The sequence below is a fragment of the Octodon degus genome, unplaced genomic scaffold, assembly GCF_000260255.1.
Source record: "Octodon degus isolate 3935 unplaced genomic scaffold, OctDeg1.0 scaffold00024, whole genome shotgun sequence".
NCBI lineage: Eukaryota > Metazoa > Chordata > Mammalia > Rodentia > Octodontidae > Octodon > Octodon degus.
The window spans coordinates 9,055,473-9,078,152 of record NW_004524600.1 but is presented as its reverse complement, the minus strand read 5'-3'; the positions used below and the strand labels follow the sequence as shown (position 1 = coordinate 9,078,152).

At 34.7% G+C, this 22,680-nt stretch overlaps 1 protein-coding gene across 4 annotated transcripts in view; it reads left to right on the top strand.

The window, feature by feature from the left end:
- The window catches only part of LOC101579400 (jouberin), a 181,013-nt gene that overhangs the window by 3,685 nt on the left and 154,648 nt on the right, over positions 1-22,680 (top strand). For 2 of the 4 annotated variants that reach the window (XM_023712174.1, XM_023712173.1), the window contains exons 2-7: positions 256-408; positions 4,871-5,003; positions 8,619-8,746; positions 13,341-13,566; positions 15,204-15,310; positions 19,606-19,724. In XM_023712174.1, the coding sequence (XP_023567942.1) occupies positions 277-408; positions 4,871-5,003; positions 8,619-8,746; positions 13,341-13,566; positions 15,204-15,310; positions 19,606-19,724 (845 nt within the window). In that variant the 5' untranslated portion in view covers positions 256-276. Of the gene's footprint in view, positions 1-255; positions 409-4,870; positions 5,004-8,618; positions 8,747-13,336; positions 13,567-15,203; positions 15,311-19,605; positions 19,725-22,680 lie in introns of all 4 variants that reach the window. The other 2 variants (XM_023712176.1, XM_023712175.1) reach the window with 1 other exon arrangement.

Sequence of the window (22,680 nt, the reverse complement as noted above, 5' to 3'; positions counted from 1 at the left end):
AAAAAAAAAAAAAAAAAAAATTCAAATCATTTTGTGCAATCACTGAAATCAGTTATCCAAACAGTAACGCTTTTTGATTATAGAACTATATTTTCAAGTTGCTTTTATTTTATGTAGAATCATGTATAAATAAAAAGATTTTTTCTGGGTCATGTTTTAATAAAATGTATTATTGTTATTTTAAAAATACTACATATTAAGCAAGACAAAAAGGTGAACATGATATACATTGTCTTGTTTTCTCTGTATATTTAGATAAAGCCATCTTGCTGCTCTATGATGGCTCTTCAGGAAGAAAAAGATAAACCAGTACATTATGAAAATCACCACGAGTCAAGAACAGTAGACAAAGAGCCTGGATTAGAAGATTCAAAGGAAATAGTAGAGTGGAAACGACTGCCTGGACAGGTGAAATGTTTAGTACTGCTATATTCATTTAGATATTTACTCCCTTTTAAATCTTAGATTTGCATATGGTCACAAGTGATAGATTTTTGATGCTTGTAAGAGCTGTATCTCCTAATCTTTATGAGTTCATGAATTTATTTTTACATCCTCTGCTTTCTTCCTGAATTACATATTGATGGAGATAATATACGTGCATATCTTTCTTTCACAATTTGAATAGCATTTAAGCTTTTACAAAAGTTTTCTTACTTAGCTTTTTTGCAATGATAGAAAAACATTAGCAGTCAGTTTTAGAAATTTTTATTTCCCATAAGAAAACAAACACCAATTTGATTCCTGGGGTGTGGTTCTGGCCCCACTCCTGGCACACACCAAGACACAACTGAAACTGGGCATAGTGGCATGTGCCTGCAGTTCCAGCACTTGGGAGGCTGAAAACAGCAGGATCACTATAGTCTAATCTGTATAGTTAGATTCTGTAGACCCTGTACTAAATACATTTAAAAAAAAAAAAAGCATACAAAACCAAATGATATTTGGTATAAATACTAAATACAATTTATCTAAAATTTTAATTTATCCAGATATCTAATATAGAAATGAAAATGACTATTTCTCTAGACCTCTTCACTTTCTGTGTTTTGCATCATGTTTGTCTTTCTCTATGAGACTAGTTTTACAGATAGATTTTAAAATGACTGTACTAGGGTGGGAATATTTCAAACATTATACCAGTTGAGCATCTCTAATCTCAAAATACAAATTCCAAAATTCTTCAAAAGCTTCAGATTTTGGAGCATTTTGGATTCTGGATTTTCAGATTAAAGATGCTCAGCCAATATTCCAAAACCCAAAATAACCAAAACAGGTGAAATGCTTCTGGTCCAAAGGATTTTAAATAAGAGATATATAGCATGTATTATGGAGAGACCAATGCTTAAATGATGCCCTAGGAAACCTTCCTTGTTAGCTAGGGAAAGAGGAAAGCAGTCCCTGGGCTGTTTGCCAGATAAAGTCTTGAGGCAAAAAATAGCTATGAATGTAGTTATATGAATTAGTAGTTCACAAAGTATGGTTTGGATTCTCTTGAGATCCTGAGGTCCTTTCAGGGATTTCTTAAAATCTGTCTCTTTTCATAGCGATTCTAACTTATTTTTACTCCTTTTTTTACTTTCACAAGCACATACTATAGTTTTCTAGTGGTGAAATGGCATGTGAGGCATGAAAAGAGTGAATGCAATAAGCCTGAAAATCTACTTTTATTAATCCAGGTTAAGGAGAGTTTTAGAAATACACATTTTAGAGGGCCAGCCCGCTAGCTCAGCAGACTAAAGTGCCTGCTTTGGCAGAGTGCAGCAGCTGGAGATCTATTCCTGGCATGCTATGCTGGCCCCATCCCCGGGGCCCACTGAGAAGGTGATTGAGACTGGGCATGGTGGTGCACGTCTGTAATCCCAGTGCTTGGAAGGCTAAAAACAGGAGGATCACTATGAATCAGATCTATATAGTGAGACCCTGCACACCCTGTAGACCTTGTCCTAAATTCATTTAAAAAAATTAAAACATACATTTTATATTATTTTTCATTTAAAAAGTCTATGTTAGCAATGGATTTGCTAGGTACTTCTAATAAATATTTTTAACCTTCAATTTTAATATCTAATTTAATAAACATCCATCAATATAGCCCCATAAACAAAAATGTTTTGAACTCCTCAAGCATGTTTTGACTGAAGTAGCCTGAGACTAGAGAGTTTGAGAATTGGAAAATGAAGATGAAGAAGAATGGAAAAGTAGATTCATTTGGTAGGTTGCTGGAGCTTGCCATGACCTAAGATGGCCAGCTTAGAGTTGAGAAGGGTGTTTTATATGGAGGTGAAGTTGCAAATGTGTGAAAAGCATTTGTGTGCATTAGGCCCTCTGGCAGTTGGCTACCAGAAACCACAACTTACAGGAGATATAGTGTGCCCGATGAAGTTCACATTATAGAGAGTGTGGAGCTTTCTACTTGATTTTGTGGAGTGTGAGAAATGATGGTAGGTTTAAATAAGAGAGACACATTAATAACAATCTTATTTTAATATAAATTAATGCTGGGAATGACATGGTGGATTCTGAAACAAGGTACATTAGAATTAAGAATAATGTATAGATGGCATTTGATCACAATATTTGAAGTGATGATAGTCTAAACTTGAAAGAGTAAGAGATGAACATAAGGGTTAGAAAGTAAGACCCTGCATGGCTTAGTGACTAAAAGAGTAGTAAAGAAAGTGTGGTAGGGTTAGTATTCAGAGCACTTGAAGATTTTTATTACTATTTTCTGATATTCACTGAGTGCTTATTCTGGGTGAGGACACAGCATCCAACTGTGGGAATACAAGTAACAGTAGTGGCTTCTGTGATTTGAGTGGCTTCTGTGATTCTGTGAGGTGAGTGTAGCTGACTCACCTCAGCTACATTCTAGGAGTAGTAATACAGTTACAAAGCCTCTTGATGTCTCCCTCATTTTTTGTAATTTTACCCTTCTCTCCCTTTTCTTTGTCATCGGGTCTGAGGTTAGAAAAAAGAGATGGGCATCGTGGTGTCTAGTACATTATTGACATGTAATGGATATCTTTTGAATTTTTCATATGCCCAGTATATCCTAATGTTGCTTGTGAGCTGCTAAATCTTGATGCTGTTTGTCAGAAACTTGATACCTATCTAGAAATTAAGCCTAACAGTCTTTGACAAGGCTCATTAAGCTGGGCTTGACCCTTGGATCAATCCTTATTAGCTATATTTAGCTAATAATGATTATTCTTAGGTAATGATAGTTACGCAAAGGGTCGCAATAATGAATATATTCAGAGCCAACTGTAATAAGGTACAGCATTCATGGCATACAGTAAGGACCCAAAACATGATTTCTAAATCATGTTTCTAAATCACTTTCTAAATACACTGAAGGGCCACTGAAGATTAGAAGAGGTAGAATTAGGAAACACAAAAGTAAATAGTATTTTTGGCAGTTGATATTAATACTCAGAAAATTTTAGTTTTGTCTGGTTACAGGTAATAAAAGTATAGAAATTATTATAAAATATTAATACATTTAATGAATGAGAGGCAAATATGGGGTGATTATTTGGAATATGCAGTAATCTCATATCCACAGGAGATGTATTCCTAGACCTCTAGTGGATGCCCAAAACCCAGACAGTACTGAGCTCTTCATAGACTTTCTTCCTACAGAAATAGCTATGATAAAGTTTAATGTGTAAATTAGATTCTGTGTAACCATCTCTTTGTAGTAAATGGTTTGGTGTCATTTATTTTTAGGAGATCTCTTACCAAATAAATCTTTGTGTAGGCTCTATGCGTTTTGATGCAACATGTCAATCAGAACAGATTTTTTGTTCATGTTTCTTGCCTACAAATTTAATGTCTTCTGCACTTTAAGCATTAATCACTCAAGCTGGCCATAACTTGGAGTTTGGAATACGACTGCAAAATTAGGACAAACGTTTTTTCGTCCTTTGTAATTCGTTCTTACTGTTGATCTTTGTAAGCTCAACATTTGATTTTTTTTTTTCCTTAAGTCTGAACTTTTACCTTTTCACCTATAGAAAGCATTTTAACATCTATTTTTGTTGTTGTTGTTATATGGGAATTGCCAGCCCTACTGCTCTTGTTCTTTGCAACCATGAACATGAGCACAGGTACTAAGATAGCATGACAGTGGATCTCATAGCCAAAGCAGTAGCCGTGCAGTGACTATTGCATGGGTGTCATGTACCATGGGGATCGCCTAAAAGAAGAGAGATAATTCCTATCCCATACATTGTTTAGCTCAGTTTTGTCACACTACTTAGAATGGTGCAAAATTTAAAGCCATTACCTTCTTAAAATTGCTTATTTCTTGAATTTTCTTCCACTTAATATTTTCAGACCACACTTGACCATAATAATCAGAAGCCATGAAAAGCAAAACCACAGATAAGGGATGGCTGCTCTATATTTTAAAAAGAGACATAAGAGGTGGTTATTTTAAGAGAAAAAAGAGAGCTGAACACTCATGCATCCTAGGCTTAGGCTAGGACATGTAGGGCGTTTACAGTTTTAAAACAAGTTTGTCATCTGAGCAAAATGACTGACGTTGCTGTCAAGGAATAAGATTGTGATACACATTCTTTCTTGTGGCTATATACAGGCAGTATGGCAGTGACAGATTCAGAGTATTAAATTCTTCCTAGTCATATTTTAGATGAAATAAGTGTTAGAAACAAAGAACAGATTTGCTTAATCTTATGAAAACTAATTCTATTTAGAAAGTAATTTAGGATATTTTACTACTTCTTGCATCCCAGTAAAAGAATATCATCATAGTTTTAAAAACCTACTATAGTAATTGAGATTAACAAGTAGCTTTGTATTTTAATGTTTCTTAATTTATATTTTTTAAATACATGTTTTTTAGGCTTGCCGTATCCCGAACAAGCACCTCTTCTCACTAAGTGCAGGAGAACGAGGATGTTTTTGTCTTGATTTCTCCCACAGTGGAAGAATATTAGCAGCGGCCTGTGCCAGCCGGGATGGATACCCAATTATGTGTGAGAAATAATCCTAACTATATAATCTGACTGCACTCTATGTAATGGACATTGTCTGGTTTAAAAATTCATTGAAATCTTGAGTAATCTTCAGTTCTAGTACATTAAAGAAGACAAATCTCCTTATGTCTTCTTTATAAGTATAAAAGAAGTTCTTTTATACTTTAACCATTGAGAAATACAGTGAGATTATTAAATAAAAGATGTCATTTTTTTAAACATGCAGGAAAGTTTTTATTTTAAATACGGAAATGTAGAAACTTGAAGGATAAATCTCAGAGCAGTTTGCCCTATGTAGTTAGGTGACAGCAGTGATAAATTGAAGTATGAGAGCCTATGAATTTTTTGTGCACCAGGACATTACTGATTGCCTTAAAAGTACCTAGATAAAGATGTCTCAGTCTGATTGGAAAGTAGCAAAGAACCCAAGAAAAATTATTTCTGTAGCTTTAGAGTGTTTTGAAGTTTTTTTAGCAAGCATTGCCAGCTGTCCTGGAAGTGTTAAACCAGCTCTTCCGCAGGAGGAAGCCAGCGTCTCACCATCATCTGCCCTGCACACTGAATGATAAACTTTTTGTACTAAGCTTGTAGACAATATGTAATCCAAAAGCACAGTGAGTATTTAAATGTTAACAAATGTAATAAAATAAAAGACACATTGTCATGATTCCTTTGCAAGATATTCTTCTCCCCTGCTTCAAACACATGTAGCCCATTGTTCTTGCTACTTCTGCAGCAGCTCTGGAAATGCCTTTTTGTCATTGTCTTTAGTTGCATTATTGTGGCTCCCTCAATGTCCTAAATGGATTCAAAATGTTTCATGATCATTTGGACTTTAGGAAGAGCCATGTGTCACCTGGTGCCAGATCCAGTGAATAAGGTAGGGGAGGACATACCGCTATATATTTGTGAGCCTGCCTTTACATTGGATGGCCCACAGCAGCAGCATTCACTGGATTTTTGATCATGCCTCCTAAGCACACAAAAGAGGACTTCTGGAAGTGCTTCAGAAATGGCGAGAACAATGGGTTAACTTTTCAAATTAATATGTGCTCAGGTTAATGGCCATGTGTCTTTCACCATAATTTTTTAAATTTATAGATGTGTATTGTATATTTTGATCACACCATGTAGTAATTCACTTTTTTCAGCAGGGATTCCTAATTGAGTTCACTGGCATTTATTAAATTAATATTCCTCCTCATAAAATAATAATAGATTTTCAAAATATAAAATTAATTATATAGCTTGATTAATCACTATGCTGTTCTGAAATTCACCAAAAATCTATGTGTAGAGGGAGATTTTTGTGAAACAAGCTCCCAAATGCTAATGCTATAGTAGTGATTTCTTTCTCATGATTAATGAAAGAATTATTTTCATTCTGATTTATGTGTTTTACATCTTTGTGATAAACTTGTTATACTTAATTATTCCACGTGATGTGCATTTAGATGTATATATTGCTTAAATCACAAAAATCAGAAGATGAATCTTTGTCTTTGGTTTATGACTATGCTTATTATGTTGTGTCTCAACTTGGAACTTGCTTAGTTTGTTAATGTTCAGATTAGTATTTTTCACAAGTGTGGGGTTGAGTCAGTCGATGTTTCTTCATATTTTCTGATTACCCCTTTCTCTTTATTCTTCTGGAACCCCCATTATGCCTGTGTTTTGTAGACTTGATGAGCTTCCCGCAGACCTCTGAGACATACTTGTTCTCATTCTTTTTCTGTTCTTTACATTGAATAATTTCAAGTGAGCTGTCATTAAGTTCAGTAATTATTCTGCCTGCTTGTATCCTTTGAGCTCCTCTAGTCAATTATTTCAGTGATTGTACTTTTCAAATCTAAAATTTTTTTTGGTCCTTTTTGTCTTTTATTACTGGTACTGTTTTTGATGAGAAATAATTCTTAGTTTAATTCTTCAGATATGCTCCTTTTTAGATCTTTGAACATGTTCATAAGAATGAATTTAAAGTTTGTTGGAAAAGACCAATGCATAGACTGCCTCAGTTTCTGTATGGACAGTTTCTATTAACTGTTTTTTTTCCTGTTCACAGATTATACTTCTGCTGTTTTTTTCCATGTCTCTTGATTTTATGTTGAAACCTGGTATAGACAGAGATTTTTGTTAAATACTTTGGCTTTCATAGATCTGCTGTCCTTTCCAGGGGACTATGTGTGTCAGGCTCTCAGAGCTTCAACAGGCAATTAAAAACTCTGCCTTCACTTGCTGTTTGTTCACAATCTCCTTGAGTCAGCTGGAGGGAGAGATAAAGCATGTTAGGTTTTGCTTGGCTGTGCACACAGACCTTTTGTTATATATGTGCATGTGAATCTTTTAGATTCTTAGATACACACTGTTTTGGAGCTTTTGAAGGTCCTATAGGACCATCTTGTTCCCAGGTATTTTACTTTAAATTTTGTAGTGAACCTCGTCTTAGCCTCAAGTGCTGTTACCACCTGAGACAGCTGTAGTGCTAAACAGTGCCACTCTGTTTCAGCGGTTTTTTGGTTTCCCCCACCCCCAGTTGAACTCAGGCCCTTGTGCTTGCCAGGCAAGCACTTATTCTACTGAGCCATCTCCCTGGCCCCCAGTTGCTTGTATAAAGTGTGTAGTGAGCCAGGTCTGGTAAAGGCAGGCCCTCTGCACAGAATCTCTCGTGGAGCTGCCAGACTGTCAGATACTTTAGGGATCTGCAGCCCTGTTCTGCAGACTCCAGTGCCTGTTAGGCTCTTGTTTTTCACCAATTTTTAAGGCTATTTTAGAATTCAAGAGAGGGAAATGGAATAAGTGAAAAATACTGAAGCTCAGAGTTCTTACTGAAATCCATTCATTTGTCTTTTGACTAAATACTCAGCAGATTCTTACAAGCTGTGCTTAATTTCCAGTATTCTGAGACATGTTTGAAGAATTTTTGCTACTGTTCTTGTTGCTTTCATGGAGAAGCAGATTTTCCAAGGTCCAGTTACTCAGTACTTTAGATCTTCTTAGTAGTGTAGCTAATGAATACTTGGTTTTACCACTAGGTGGAGGTAGAGACTTCAATTCTGTTTCTGTGTTCAGATTTGTGTGTGAAACCTGTAATAGCATAGTGCTTTGTCTGTCAAATTGAAAAGCTGCTAAGAACTTTGCTCTGTCATTTTATATTGAATTTTTTTTCTGACAGTAGCTAAGTTTAAATTTCTAATCACTTCAAATAATCACAATTTTGTTGAGCATTTAGTTGATTTTCAAGTAAAATAACACTTCATTAAACACGAAGTTATAGAGCATTTGAAATGAATTACAGTGTAATGCTACTTATTATTTGACTAATAAATTGATAATCAAAGATTCATGGAGGATTGCTTTGAAAAGATAAGCATAATTTGGTGGCATATTATAGTGTATTATGAAATTTTAAGATACTATAAAATTTTGTGACTCCTTTTTCCTAAACAAATGAAAAACTATTATTAAGTAGATTTAAGCTTTGTTTATACTAGAAATATCTCATAATTTTCATAGTGCTTAATTTATGTGTAAGTTATTATAAAGTATGCATTTATAAGTTAATGGATTAAAGATCTTCTGTCTAGAAACCTACTGACTTCTAAATATTTTCATTAGTATATGAAATTCCTTCTGGACGTTTCATGAGAGAATTGTGTGGCCACCTCAATATCATTTATGACCTTTCCTGGTCGAAAGATGATCGTTACATCCTCACTTCGTCATCTGATGGCACTGCCAGGTTAGTGTACTCTGTAATAGCGTACCTGTTGTGTAAGTTTCTTAGAGATCAGTGAAATCTAAAGAAAATATGAAGTGCTACAAATACCTTTATGCTTCAGTTATGTTTTGTCTATGAAGTAATCCCCATAAATATGTAGACTAATTGAACAGCATTAAAACTTTTCTTGAAAGCATTTTTCTCAGTATTTCTTATTAATTACTGTAGAACATTTCTGATGCTCTCATCTTTAAATAATCATATTTTAAAGAGACAAGCACCTCTGCTGTGGGCTCAGACCTCAAGACAAAAGATTAAACAAATGCAGCCACACACCTACCTAAGGATAAACATCAGGAATTGATATTCTAAATAGGTATCAGTCACCATGAAAAAGCCAGGAAGAGCTACTAATCCAACCCCCACAGGAAAAGCCCCTGTTCTCTATTTGGGCCTGCTTGCTATGAGACTTGCTTTCCCATTTGATCCTGATTTAATCAATTTTACTTCAGCAATTATATGAGTAATCTTATTGTTGGACCACAGTTTTGTCCCACCTCTTGCCATCTTGTGAGTTCCCATATTTCCCACTTTAGATCCACCTCACCTCATAGTTTTTTTCTATAAAAATCCTAGAAAAGACAAGTTCCGTGGCAACCCACTCAGGTCGTCTTCTGTCCCTCCCTCAGAAGCTTTCATTCCCGCAGTAAATAAATTCTGCTTTAAAAAAAAATCATATTGTAAATTGTTTGATTAGCAGTGTGAGATGAGGTTATTAAACAGTTGAAATTTTTTCCTAAAATATAAACTAAATATATTATATACACCATTTGATAGCAAGGATCCTGTTCTCACTATTGACTATATGTGGGGGTTCGGATCTAGTGGAGCTCATTATATAAATGTAGAAGAAGTAAATACATGTTGCAGATGCTAAATATTTTTATTCTCACAAAATAAGTCCTAAATTATCTATGTCAACTTAAGTGTTATAGTGAAACATTTTAAAAGCTAGTATCCAAAGTTCATTTGTACTTTGTTTTATCTTTGTTTGACTTTGCTTGTGTTCTAAAAATACTATGAGGCAATTTTTCAAAATGATTTTATATACACCATTTAATTTGATTCCCAGAGACATTTTCTATAACTTTTGTGATTGTGGTAAGTGAGAGCCTTTTGAGAACTACATCTGTTTTACTATCATTTATATCTGCTGTATCCTGTTCTTTTAATGTGTAATATAACTTTTTAAGTCTGGGTCTTTTCTTCCACTAATCCACTCAGTCTTGTTCTCTGTATAAAGTGTCTAATTGATAAAGATACTAGCATTTCTTAGTTTATATTTAAATGCAAAAAGTAACAGTTGACTTTGCTCTCCATTGAATCAGGAAGCTACTATTAGTCCCCCTTAGTAATATCCTCAGGCGCTTACCTGGTTTTTCCTTTTAGTACACGCATCCTGTGTGACACCTGGCAATGCTAGAGAATAATACATAACTCTACTGAGGTACGACTATGGATTTGTAAGTCTTTGACTCACTTGCACTGTCATCCCTGCTGAGGAGTCTTTTTACTTATAATTTGTTCAGCTCCTTTTTCTCATTCATCTGGCACCAGTCACAAACCTCACCACTCTCCAATTTCTCCACACTAAGTCAATCTTCCAACTTTTATTAGATGACTGCCTTTACAGTCAAATTTAGATGGACATGAGCTTCCTGTATTTCTGTCTCGTTTCCCTCCTACTATCTATAATTGTGTTTCTCTTTCTCTCAACTATGGTAAAATTACCTTTCCAAAACCCTCTTTCATTATGCTTTGTCTTTTAAAAGTCTTTCCTACCCCCATTGCCCATTAGAAAGTATTCCATTAACCTAGAATGGCATAATAATAGACATATTCTTCCCTCATTGGTTACTCTTATATTCTTCTCATATATACTTACTGTATACCCTTTGCCTGACCTACATAATATTTTGAAATACCCTTAACATCTTACCTTTGGCATCTGAGTGCCCTTGTACTTTATTTACTCCTATACTTAAATACCCCTTACCTCACCCTTCTGCCTAACTCATTTGCCAGAAATTTAAGTGCCTTTTGTGAGCTGCTGGTAGTTATCATGTAAATTCAGCTCAAATTTCACCATTTCTTGAAGCTGTCTTTGGTTTCCTCAAATAACATATATTGAAGTGAAATACATTTTTATATGCTTGAAAACTGGTATTAATTTGGATTCTCTGACCATAAAAATAATATGAAGTATTAACTAAGTGAAAAGAGAAATATCATGGCTATAATCAAAAGACAAAGTTTTTGAATGCAATGAAGAATACTTATAATGAATGAGCTCAAGTAAAAGCAAAAAATAATTGCTCACTCTCATAAGTGGAAAATTGTGGGTTTCCGCCCACGTCTACTTCCGTTTTCCTGAAATCACTGCCACATTATTGTCAGTGTCTCTAAGCATTAATCTCCCACTGAGGAGCTCTCTGCCATATGGTTTTAACCTGAATCCCCTTTAGTTATTTCCAGAATAAGCTGTATTGTTCTCAAATCAGCACCTTTTAATGCAGTGAGCAAGACTTCTCTGTGTAATGGCTCTTAACAGACTATGTTCCCATGACACTCACTCTAATACATACTATTTCAACTTTGATATTTTCCTGCAATATAATAATTTGTAGAGGAAAAAAAACTTTTAAATCAGCTAATTTCCAGTAACTGTTACTTAATGTTAAAAGAACGTAATAGCATGTTATTATTAAAATATGTGTATAGGGGCCGGGGATCTGGCTCAGTAGAATAAGTGCTTGCCTGGCAAGCACAAGGACCTGAGTTCAACCCCCAGTTCCACCAAAAATAAAATAAAATAAAATACATGTATAGTTATATTTATTAAACTTCATTTAATATTTAAAAAAATTTGTGTGTGTGTTCATCCAGTCTTTATGAATTTGTTTTTCCTCTTTCTCAATGAGCAGCCTGATTTTCCTCCAAATCTGTTATTTCTTTTGATCTTTCATTCTACCATCACCTGTATAAAAGAAGTTATCATTGATAATAGTTAATTTTTTATGCAAAAGTCTTCATTTTTATTTTTAAAATATTGTCTTTTAATGTATTGAGAGCTTTTTTTTTTTTTTTTTTTTTTTTTTGCGGAACCAGGAATTGAACTCAGGCCCTTGTGCTTGCCAGGCAAGCGCTTATTCTACTGAGCTATCTCCCCAGCCCCGAGAGCTATTTTAAGGATGTATTTGCCTCATTTCTGCCTGCTACATAGCATTTAAAATAATGATGCAAAGATTCATTCACAAGCAGCTGAGGTTTTTATCTTTTAATTACTGTAATACTCCCTTCAAATTAGAAGTTTTGTTCTTTTAGAAAGTATTCTACTTCATGTAGTATGTGTTCATTGAAAAAATGTGGAAAAAATGTTTTACTATGGACAGAGTAATTTTTCAGGGACACACATGCTTTATTTTCACCTGAAAAGATATTCTTTCACTTCCTTCATTGTTAGTTTGGATTCATGGTACTGTTATTGAAGACTATATTCTATATTTTGAGCAGTTGCTGAGAAGACTCTTAAAATGTTATTCTTGAATAGTCAATTGTATTTTTTCCTTTATAATTTTATAAATGACTTAATTTGCTTTCTTAGTACTTAAGATAAACTATAAATATTCATAATAAAAAGAACATACTCCTGTAATTCTAATAATTCAAGCCACTGCTCCATAGTCCTATAGCACCTGTGCATTGTTGGGTTTGATTATTTTTGCACATTGTTAGAAATTTGAAATACCTCAAAATAGTTTACCTCTTGGAATTTACTCTTTGGTCTAACCTGTAGCAGTTATAATCTTAAAAGTTATTTTATTAATCAACCATTAGAGGAAAATATAATGAGAACATTAAACAGAAAGGAAATGGTTAATTTAGAAGTCTTTTTTCTATCAAAATAAGATTATTTTAATCTTATTTTACCCAAGAGTTCAGAATTATTTCAATATAAGTTTTATATTTATGTTTGTTATGTGAGCTTTAAAATTACAAACATAAAAGTTAAGGAGGAGGCTGGGGAGATAGCTTGGTGGTCTAAGTGCCTGCCTGGCAAGCACAAGGACTGGGGTCCAATCCCTGACACCACATGCCATGCTGGCCATGGAAACCAGGCGTGTTGGTGCATGCCTATAATCCCAGCGCTAGGCAGGCTAAGATAGGAGTATCACTACAAATCCTAGCTGTGTAGTGAGGCCCTGTATCAAATTAAATAAATAAATAAATAAATAAGTTTTTTAAAAAGTTAATGTAAGTGTCCCAGCCTCTAAACTCTACTATTAAGCATCTTGCAATATATATACAGTCTATATGAGATGTCATTTATTTTTCCCTCATAGATTTAAAAAGTAGGTATGCCTAAAGTATAATTTTTAGTTTTACAGAGTAAAACACACCTAATAGATATATGCCTAATAATCATCATCATAATTTCTTTGTAAATATTAGTTTACCATTGATCATTGTGTCTGTTGAATATGTTGGTTCTTACTAAACATCTATTACATTTCTGCCTTTTGGAAGCAATATGTAACTTTTTATCGTTTTCCAGGATCTGGAAAAATGAAATAAATAATACAAATACTTTGAGAGTTTTGCCTCATCCTGCTTTTGTTTACACGGCTAAATTCCACCCAGCTGTAAGAGAGCTTGTGGTTACGGGATGCTATGATTCTGTGATACGGATATGGAAAGTTGAGATGAGAGAAAGTGCTGCTGTATTGCTCCACCAGTTTAATGCTCACAAGAGTTTCATCAATTCTCTCTGTTTTGATGCTGAAGGTATGGCAGAGTATGTTCCAAATAAAGGCTAGTTGCATGATGAATTCATTTTTTTTATTTCATTAGTAGTTATTGAACCTTAAGAGGGATGTTACAGAATTGATAATTATTTATGCATATTTTGGTTTATTATTATTTCACAGGTCACTGAGGAAGTTGTTTGTGATTTTAAAGTTATTTAACTTGTAAACATTTAAATTGTTACTCTTTACTCTGTCATACATCAAATTTTATAAATATATTTATTTAGATTGATAATTATCTTCTTAGTAGTTTTTTTTTTTTTTGGTGGAACCTGGGATTGAACTCAGGTCCTTGCACTTGCCAGGGAAGCGCTTATTCCACTGAGCCATCTCCCTGGCTCACCTTAGTAGTTATTTTTAGGGATCTTTGAAATCAAGGAGTAGATAAAAGGGGCAAAAAATATCCTCAAAGAGTCTTGCAGATGTATATGTGAAATATAGCAATAGATGTTTTAAAAAAGTACACAGACGTATAGAAGGAAAAATTACAATTAAAGTATATAAATACAATTAAAGTATATAATTACAATTAAAGTATATAAATATTATACAATTAGTATATAAATAATATGGATATGTTTAAAGACATAAAATTTAGATTGTTTTATTGGATGAATAAATAAAAATTTTATCTATTAATCACTTTAAATTTCAGAAACTAGGCATTTAGGCTATAGCAATAAATAGGATCCGGATCAAAATGATAATATTGCTCATGTATTCATTTCTTCTCTAGGGATATTAATAAATTTTGAAAGGCTCTGAATAGAAAGGTGTCTGAAAACTCTAATAGAAGTAGCTCACATTATTAAAAAAATAATTTTGAGAATATTTGTCCATAAGATATGCAAAAATGAGAAAAAGGGAAATTGGCCCATGTTGCTCCAGGAGATAGAGATAGGGCCAAAGTTGAAGACAGACCTTTCTTTGCTCAGAATTAGAAGTAGCATTCTAATACATGGAGTGATTCAGCAGTTAAATAAGCTGTTTTGTAAAATATTAAATTCAGTCATCAAGCAGCTATCTGTCAGTAATGGTGGATAAGATGTTCTTGAGTGGCTATGAAGTTGAGCTTGATGGTTGGTCTCGGCAGTCCCACTCAGCTTTATGTAGTTTAACTCAGAAGAATTGTGTTACACCATTAACACTTGTTACTTATCTTATTCATTTTCTGTCATTTATTGCGGTTTTCGGTTCTCAAGTATTATGTTAACAGTATATTTTAGAATATAGGTATTTTCTAGGAATATAAGACAGAATGTATCAGTGGTAAAGATGAGGAATTACATATACATATTGAATAATTCAAGTAATTTAGTTTTGGTTTTGGTGCCTTACACACATGTACTGAGGTATTCATTTGCTCTTGTATTCAAATTTAAGCAAGTGACAAAGGGAACCATGTCGTTGAGGGCAATTTAAAACAGAAAAGTGCACATATAAAGATAACTGGGATTAGGACATGAGTTATTTTGCTTTTTTTGATTTTTAAACTAAAATAACTTGTAATAACCCTCTATTGCTTTGACTAGTTAGGAGGTTATGGTTTCCTCAACTTATTGTTGTTTCTAATTTGTGATGTTTCTAAGTGAGTAATTTTACTTTTTTAAATAGGTCATCACATGTATTCAGGAGACTGCACAGGAGTGATTATTGTATGGAATACATATGTCAACATTAAAGATTTGCAGAACTCAGTATACCACTGGACTATAAATAAGGTAGGAAATAATATTTTATAGTTTTAGATTTAGTAAAGAAATTAGGTAACAGTTCTACCACTTGAGTTTACAATGTGAAGGACATTCCATTCTGTCTTTTAAAAACAATTAAATTTTTCTTGGACCCTAAATGTCAGTTATATTTAATCAACTGTTATAGTCTGCCTGATGGCTGATTTATGACAACTTAGTGAAGATTTTCATTTTGGCGAGTTCGCTTTCAGTCCTTTAAAAATTGTATATTGTCTTTGTTGTTTGTGGGGGGTGTCTGTGCACATGTATGTTCGTTGTGTACGGAAATCACAGCAGGGCCGTACTGTGGCAAGTACTGTGCTACTGAGGAAACACTCCCCCAAGCCCACCTTCAGTCTTTGCAGCCCCAGTTTGCACTCTGGCATTAGCTGGAGTTTATGGCAAAGTGAGGTATGTGTAATGCTACATTACCATGTGTAAGTGACAACTTGTAGTTTTTACTGTAGTCCTCTTTTCTTGGTTGAGTAACATCTCTCTAAACAACATGCTCAGTGCTCATCAGCAGTGCTGTCTTTCATCATCAGGTAATTATGATGAGGGTCCCTGCAAACAATGTTGTTGGTGTATATTTTTTATTTTTTAGTTAAAAATATAAAAGAATCATCCACTTGAGTTTATTTTATTTCTGTGCATTCAGTACAGGATGTACAGGGTCTCACTACACAGATTGGACTCCTGTTTTCACCCTCCCAAGAGCTAGGATTATAGTCATGCACCACCACACCCAGTCTCAATCACCATCTCTACACCCTCCTTCCCCCCCCCCCAGTGAGGACGACATGCTGGCGATCGAACCCTATCCTTGGCTTTAATCCTCTTGAGCTATCTGACTGACCATTGAGTTTATTTTATATATTAGTTTATGTAATTTTTGTCTACCATGTTATATGCTTGTTTTTGAGTTTTACATACTAGCTTATGACACTAGCTGTCCTTTGATTAAAAAAAAAAAAAAGTTACTCTAAGCAAAAAAGAGTTTGCATGGGCCAGGGAGATAGCTCAGCAGAATAAGCACCTGCTTTGGCAAGCACAGTGACCAGGGTTCCATCCCAGTCCCGCATGCTGCACCGGCCCCACCCCCAGGTGCACTAAGCCAGCAACTGAGGCCAGGCTTGGTGGTGCGTGCCTGTAATCTCAGGGCTGGGGAAGCTGAAAACAGGAGCATCGCTAGGAGTCCAGTCTAGGTAGTGACCCTGTACCAAATACATAAAAATGAAGGGAAAAAAATGTGCGTGAATTAGTTAAATGTTTGTATTTATGAGATCTATATTAAAAACTGTATTCTATTTTTAATTATTTTTTTATTTTGTATTTTAGAGAAGGGTCTATAGGGTGTTCAGGGTATCACCACTAGATCAGACTCAGTGATCCACCTGTTTACAGCCTCCCAAGAGCTGGAATTGCAGGTGTGCGCCACCATGCCCAGTCTCTCTATTTAATTATTTTCTATCAAATTAATGATGTTTGGAGATTCATCATGTAGCCTAATTTCACACACTCTCAAAAGAACTTTCTGATTAATTACATACCAAAGGGCAGGGCTGGAGAGATGGCTCAGTGGAATAAGTGCTTCCCCCTGGCAAGCACAAGGGCCTCAGTTCAATCCCCGGTTGTGCAAAAAAAAAAGAAAAGAAAAGAAAAAGAAAAAGAAAAAGAAAAAGGGAGTGCAGCACAAGCACAGGGAGCTTTAAACTAGGAAGGAAGGGCAAGCTGTGGTTTAGGGTTCAGAGAGGAAAGCACACGTCTGGATTGAGTGGATTTGAAAGCAAGTTGAATACATACCAAAGGGACTGGCAAGTCCCTAAAGATAGCAATTTCAAGCTTATGTATGTAGAATGCAGAATGTATCATTTATTAGAAGATGTGTACCTTTTTTAACCTTTATATACTAAGATGGAAATTTATCTCGAAAATCCACAGCTTATAGATCATCAAAAATAAATATTTAGGAAATTAGCAGCAAATGCTCTGTGACAGATTGAAGGCTACATGCAGTCAGCAGTGTGGGGACTGCTAAGGCACATTCATCTATCCCTTAAGGATTAAATATGCATATGCCGTTCCGTGTACTCTTAAGCAGCTGTACTTTATCTTTAAAACAAGGGATTTTTAGTTTGAGCATGAATGTGCTAAAGAAGAATATGAGGAAATTACCATATAATACAAATGCTAGATGTGTCAAGCTTTCTCACATTTATGCCCTTCACTTGTTCTGCAGGTTGTTTATTATTATTATTATTATTTTGCATGTTTACATCTGTTTTAGGTAATCACCTGTGCCTCCCCATCTGAGATTTGCTGTAAGTTTAGCCACTAAAATCCCCATCTGTTGTGTCAGTGTTTCACTATTTTCTATGACTTTTAAAAAAAGAGAAATCAGTCATTAATAGCAGGGCTGAACTGCTGATGAAAGGAATACCTCAAGTTAGCTCATGTACCCCCAGCTAAATCCTCCCATCTCCCCACTCACCAGCCCCGGCAATCTTTCAATGTACATTTGAAGTTTTTACATATTTTTTAGATTCCACATATAAGTGAGATTATGTGATATTTTGCAGTATTTTTCTTTGACTTATTTTACTTAGTATAGTGTCTTCAGGCTTATCTACCTTATTGCAAATGGCAAGATCTTAATGTTTAGGGCTGAATGTGTGTGTGTGTGTGTGTGTGTGTGTGTGTGTGTGTGTGTTTATCCGTCTATCTGTTGCTGGACTTTTAGGTTGTTTCTGTATCTTGGCTTTTGTGAATAGTACGGTGGGGAGCATAGGAATACAGATATCTTTACAAGGTGGTAATTTTGTTTCCTTTGGTATTTGCACAGAAGGGAAATTTCTGGGTCATATGGTGGTTATATTTCTTTAGAAGCCCCCATGCTGTTGTACAGTGGCTTTGCCATTCTACATTCTCAGCAGCAAGGTAGAAGACTTCCCTTTTCTCTGCATCTTTTTTTTTTAAATTTTATTTATTTATTTTTTTTTCTTTTCAAAGTTTTATTGATAAACATATAGCAATGAGACAGTTTCAAATTTTTCTCTGCATCTTTAACAACACTGGTTATCTTTGCACTTCTCGATTATTGTCTTAATAAGTATAAAGTGTAATCTCAAATAATTGGCATTTCCATTTCTATGACATTTAAAAGATGTTGGGCATCCCTGCCTATATTTCTGTGGAGATTTGTTTATTCAGCTTTGTCCATTTTTAATTTCAGTTATTTGCTTTTGCTTTTCTGTTACTGAGTCCTGTGAGTTCTTTAGAAATTTTGGATATTAGCCCCTTAGGAAAAATGGTTTGTAAATAATTTTTCCCAGCGAATAAACTGCCATTTAATGTTGTTGTTTATTTAATGTGCAGAAAGTAGCTTTTTAATTTGATTTAGTCTCATTTACTTATTTTTGCTTTTGTGGCCCGAGTTTTTGGTTCAGTACTCAAAGAAATCATTGCTAGGTAAACAGGGCGTGGTGATGCTCACCTGCACTCCCAGCATTTGCAAGGGTGAAGCAGGACGATTGCTATGAGTTCCAGGCCAAGCTGCACTAAGTTGCAGGATCTTTTCAGAAAAAAAAAATGCCAAAGCCAATGTTCAAAGCCAACATTGAAAAGCTTTTCCATTATATTCTCTTTTGGGGTTTTATGGCTTCTGGCGCAACAGATCTTCTATCCTTTAGAGTTGATTTTAGTGTGTGATATAAGGTATAAAGGAAGTTCTCGTGCACGGCTTGCTCATGCAGCCTCTTCCTGAGAGTTTGTCTTTCCCAACATTAGTTGGACATTTTCTGTGGCTGCCCCAAATAACCAATGGAATGAAAGAAAACATTTACCCAAATTATAATTTAAACGAAATTATTTCCGAATAAGAATTCAAAACAGGCATACTTAAGACAAATGAAAGTATATGAAGAGTCTGAGACAGGATAGAACTTGAAAATTAATTCTACACTTTTAAGTTTATAAAGACTGGAAGCTTTTTATATGATACGAACAGAAATTGTAGTGTTAGGAGATGTGTATGAAGTGTTTAGGGAGCCAACTATATTTTGGTAAAGTAAATAATTACGAAAGTAAATAACTACAATGAGCATTACATAATATAAAAATACAATTTATCAGCCTAAGCAAGTTTCTGGAAATCATTTGCAAAAAGTTTTAAAGCATTCTGTATAATAGAAAGTGACATTTTAAAATCAATTTTGTACTCTTAAAAATTTATAGCATTAGACACTTTTCTGAATAGTATTTTGTGATATTTCTTACCATTTTAGGAAATTAAAGAAGCTGAATTTAAGGGGATTCCAATAAGTTATTTGGAGGTCCACCCCAATGGAAAACGTTTGTTAATCCATACCAAAGATAGTACTTTGAGAATTATGGATCTTCGAATGTAAGTATATGTTATTATTACAGATAAATACTCATAGAATAAATAATGCATTTATATTTATAACATGCAATAGAGATTCTTAACTGGACAATTTTGCCCTCTTAGGAGTATCTGGCAGTGCCTGAAGATGTTTTTGGTATTGCTTTTATTATCTGATTGGTAAAGATCAGAGATGCTAATAAGCATCCTAGAACTCATTGGAAAAGTTCCCACAGGAGAATTAGCCTCAATGTGAACAGCTCAGAGGCTGAAATGTATTCATTTGCTTTATATTTTGTGGCCTGAGCTTTTTGTGCAATACCCAAAGAAACCATTGCTAAGGCAAAAAGAAATCACTGCCAATTACAAAAATTCTACTTTTGACAGTGAGAGATGTTTAGCTCCATGATACCAGTATAATGTGTGTTATGATAAAATAAGGATTGAAGAAGATGGATTCTGATTAACTTATGTGTTTTTCTTTTCTTCCCAAGTAAAGATAAATGTGGGGGAATATCTTTAATATAAAAAGCAGAGCAGAATTCTGAAAAACTCTGCCTGGACTTCTAATAGGGCTGCTATAAAACAAGGGAGAGAGAAAAATCTTTTATTAGATTTCCTTAATGTATTTAGAAAAAGAAAATGTGATAATTTAAATTAGATTCTGCAAGTACCTTCTTAGCATTGACCATTAAGCCTTTTAATGTTTACATAGAACAGTCTAAGTTGCTGGCATGGGAACAGTGGTGGAATGGTAGCAGGATTATCGTGTGAAGACTTGATGGTCTAGTTGTACACCTCCAAAGTAACACTGGAAACATTCAGGTAGACTAAAATATGAGCTCTTCAGGGATTGGCATCTGCTTTTTCTTGCTTCTATAGATAGCATTCATGTCATGCTTGGCAGATAACAAGTACTAGTATGTTTTTTTTATTTTTTATTTATTTATTTTTTTTGGCGGAACCGGGGATTGAACTCAGATCCTTGTGTTTGCCGGTCAAGCGCTTATCCTACTGAGCCATCACCCCAGCCCCAAGTATGTTTTTTTTTAAATTAAAATAAATAAATAATAAAAAGATACTCTTCACAGCAATAATAATGCTAACAACTAATATAATCTTCTGTTAAAGACTTTATTGAGAAGCCGGCATTTGAGGTCAATCTTGAAAAATGGATAGAATTTAGAAAATACAGAATTTTTCAGTAGAATGGATAACAAGATCAAATTTACAAACAAGATAATATGTGTTCAAGGCAGAAAAGTTAGTCTAGGGCCAGGGAGATAGCTCAGTAGAATAAGCACTTGCCTGGAAAGTGCAGGGTCCTGAGTTCAATCCCCAGTTCCACAAAAAAAAAAAAAGAAAGAAAGAAAGAAAAAAGTTAGTCTATATGAGCATAGGTCCTTTGGACTACTAAGAGGGAATTTTTAGAAATAGAAATTAGAACTATAGGGGGCCTGCCCCTTAGCTCAGCTCTTTAAGTGGCTGCTTCAACAAAGCAGTCAGGCTCAGGTTGCTGTGGTTCGATCCCCACAACTGAAGCCAGCCAAACCTGCCCTGAAGGCATAAGGAGAAAAAAAAAATTCCTTGGAAATTAGAACTAGAGTAGAAAGTGAGGCTGAGGAGTTTGATTTATTCCCCCTTTTTAGCAGTGAGATCATGCCTAGGTCTAGGGAGTTAGACACTGTCTTGTCCAGTGTTAGCTGATTAACTTCTCACTGCCTAGATTGAGAAATAATGTACAATACTCAGTGGTTTTGTGGAGGAATAAACTAATTAGTATGTTGTGAAGCACACAGAAAGGACTCTGGAAATGCTTGACCCAGAAACTACAGGTCTGGAAACTTATGTCAAGAAAGTAATTGTAAAATAGTGCAAATACACACACACACACACACACACACACACACACACACGCATACATATATATGACACACAAATTGTAGATAAAAATCATGTTCATGGTAGGGGAATGCTGGAAACATCCAAAATATTTAATAGAAAATTTCCTGAGGTACTTTTAGGCATATTACAAGATACATATTACCAGATAATAACTGGTTGGAAGACAAGATTGTGTTTTACAACAAATACTGTGAAATTCATATTACTTTATTAAGTGAAAAATCTGTATCCCTTGTAATTTTTTAATTCTAATTTGTACTGTCTTAAAAAATAAAGAAGTAAGATACTTTTAGGCAATACTACATGCCCATTAAAGTAATAATGTAGGATCTGTATTTTCTGCCATGGAGGTCAGCTACTCGCCTGTTCTTGAGTGAAAAGAGCAGGTTCCACAGTGTCTAGTCCTACCTCTCTTCTAATAAGTGCATAAGTGAAACTATCTGCTTGTATATCCTATTTAATAAATTATTTAGTAACATTTTATCTCCTATTCCTTCAAGAATCAAGTATTTCTTTGATTTAAAAAAATCCACTATGTGAAAGAAAACATAGCACAAAAAGTCTACCTGTGTTTTAGAAATCAATTCAGATGCTACCTTCATGGAATAGTTTCTGTCTTCTTAACTAGAATTAATGTCTTTTCTAAATCAGAAAATTACTCTTACTGTTCTTCTTGTGTGGTGCTTTCTACATCAACATTCTATTTTATATTGGTATATTTCTTCTTTTTTCTGCAAAATTCTAAGCTCTCTGGGTACAGAGACTAGATCTTCACTGTAGAACAGTGGTGCAAACCTATGACACGTATACCACAGTGGACTGTCTGTCGTCATTGAAAACTGTAGGGCCTGCCAGAATAAAGCGCCTGCTTCTACAGAGCACAGCTAGGATTTGATCCCTGGCATGCTGTGCCGGCCCTGCCCCCGGGGTGCACTGAGATGACGACTGAGACTGGGTGTGGTGGTGCGCACCTGTAATCCCAGCACTTGTGAGGCTGAAAACAGGAGAATCACTGCAAGTCTGATCTACATAGTGAGACTCTGTATACCCTATAGACCCTGTCCTAAATTCA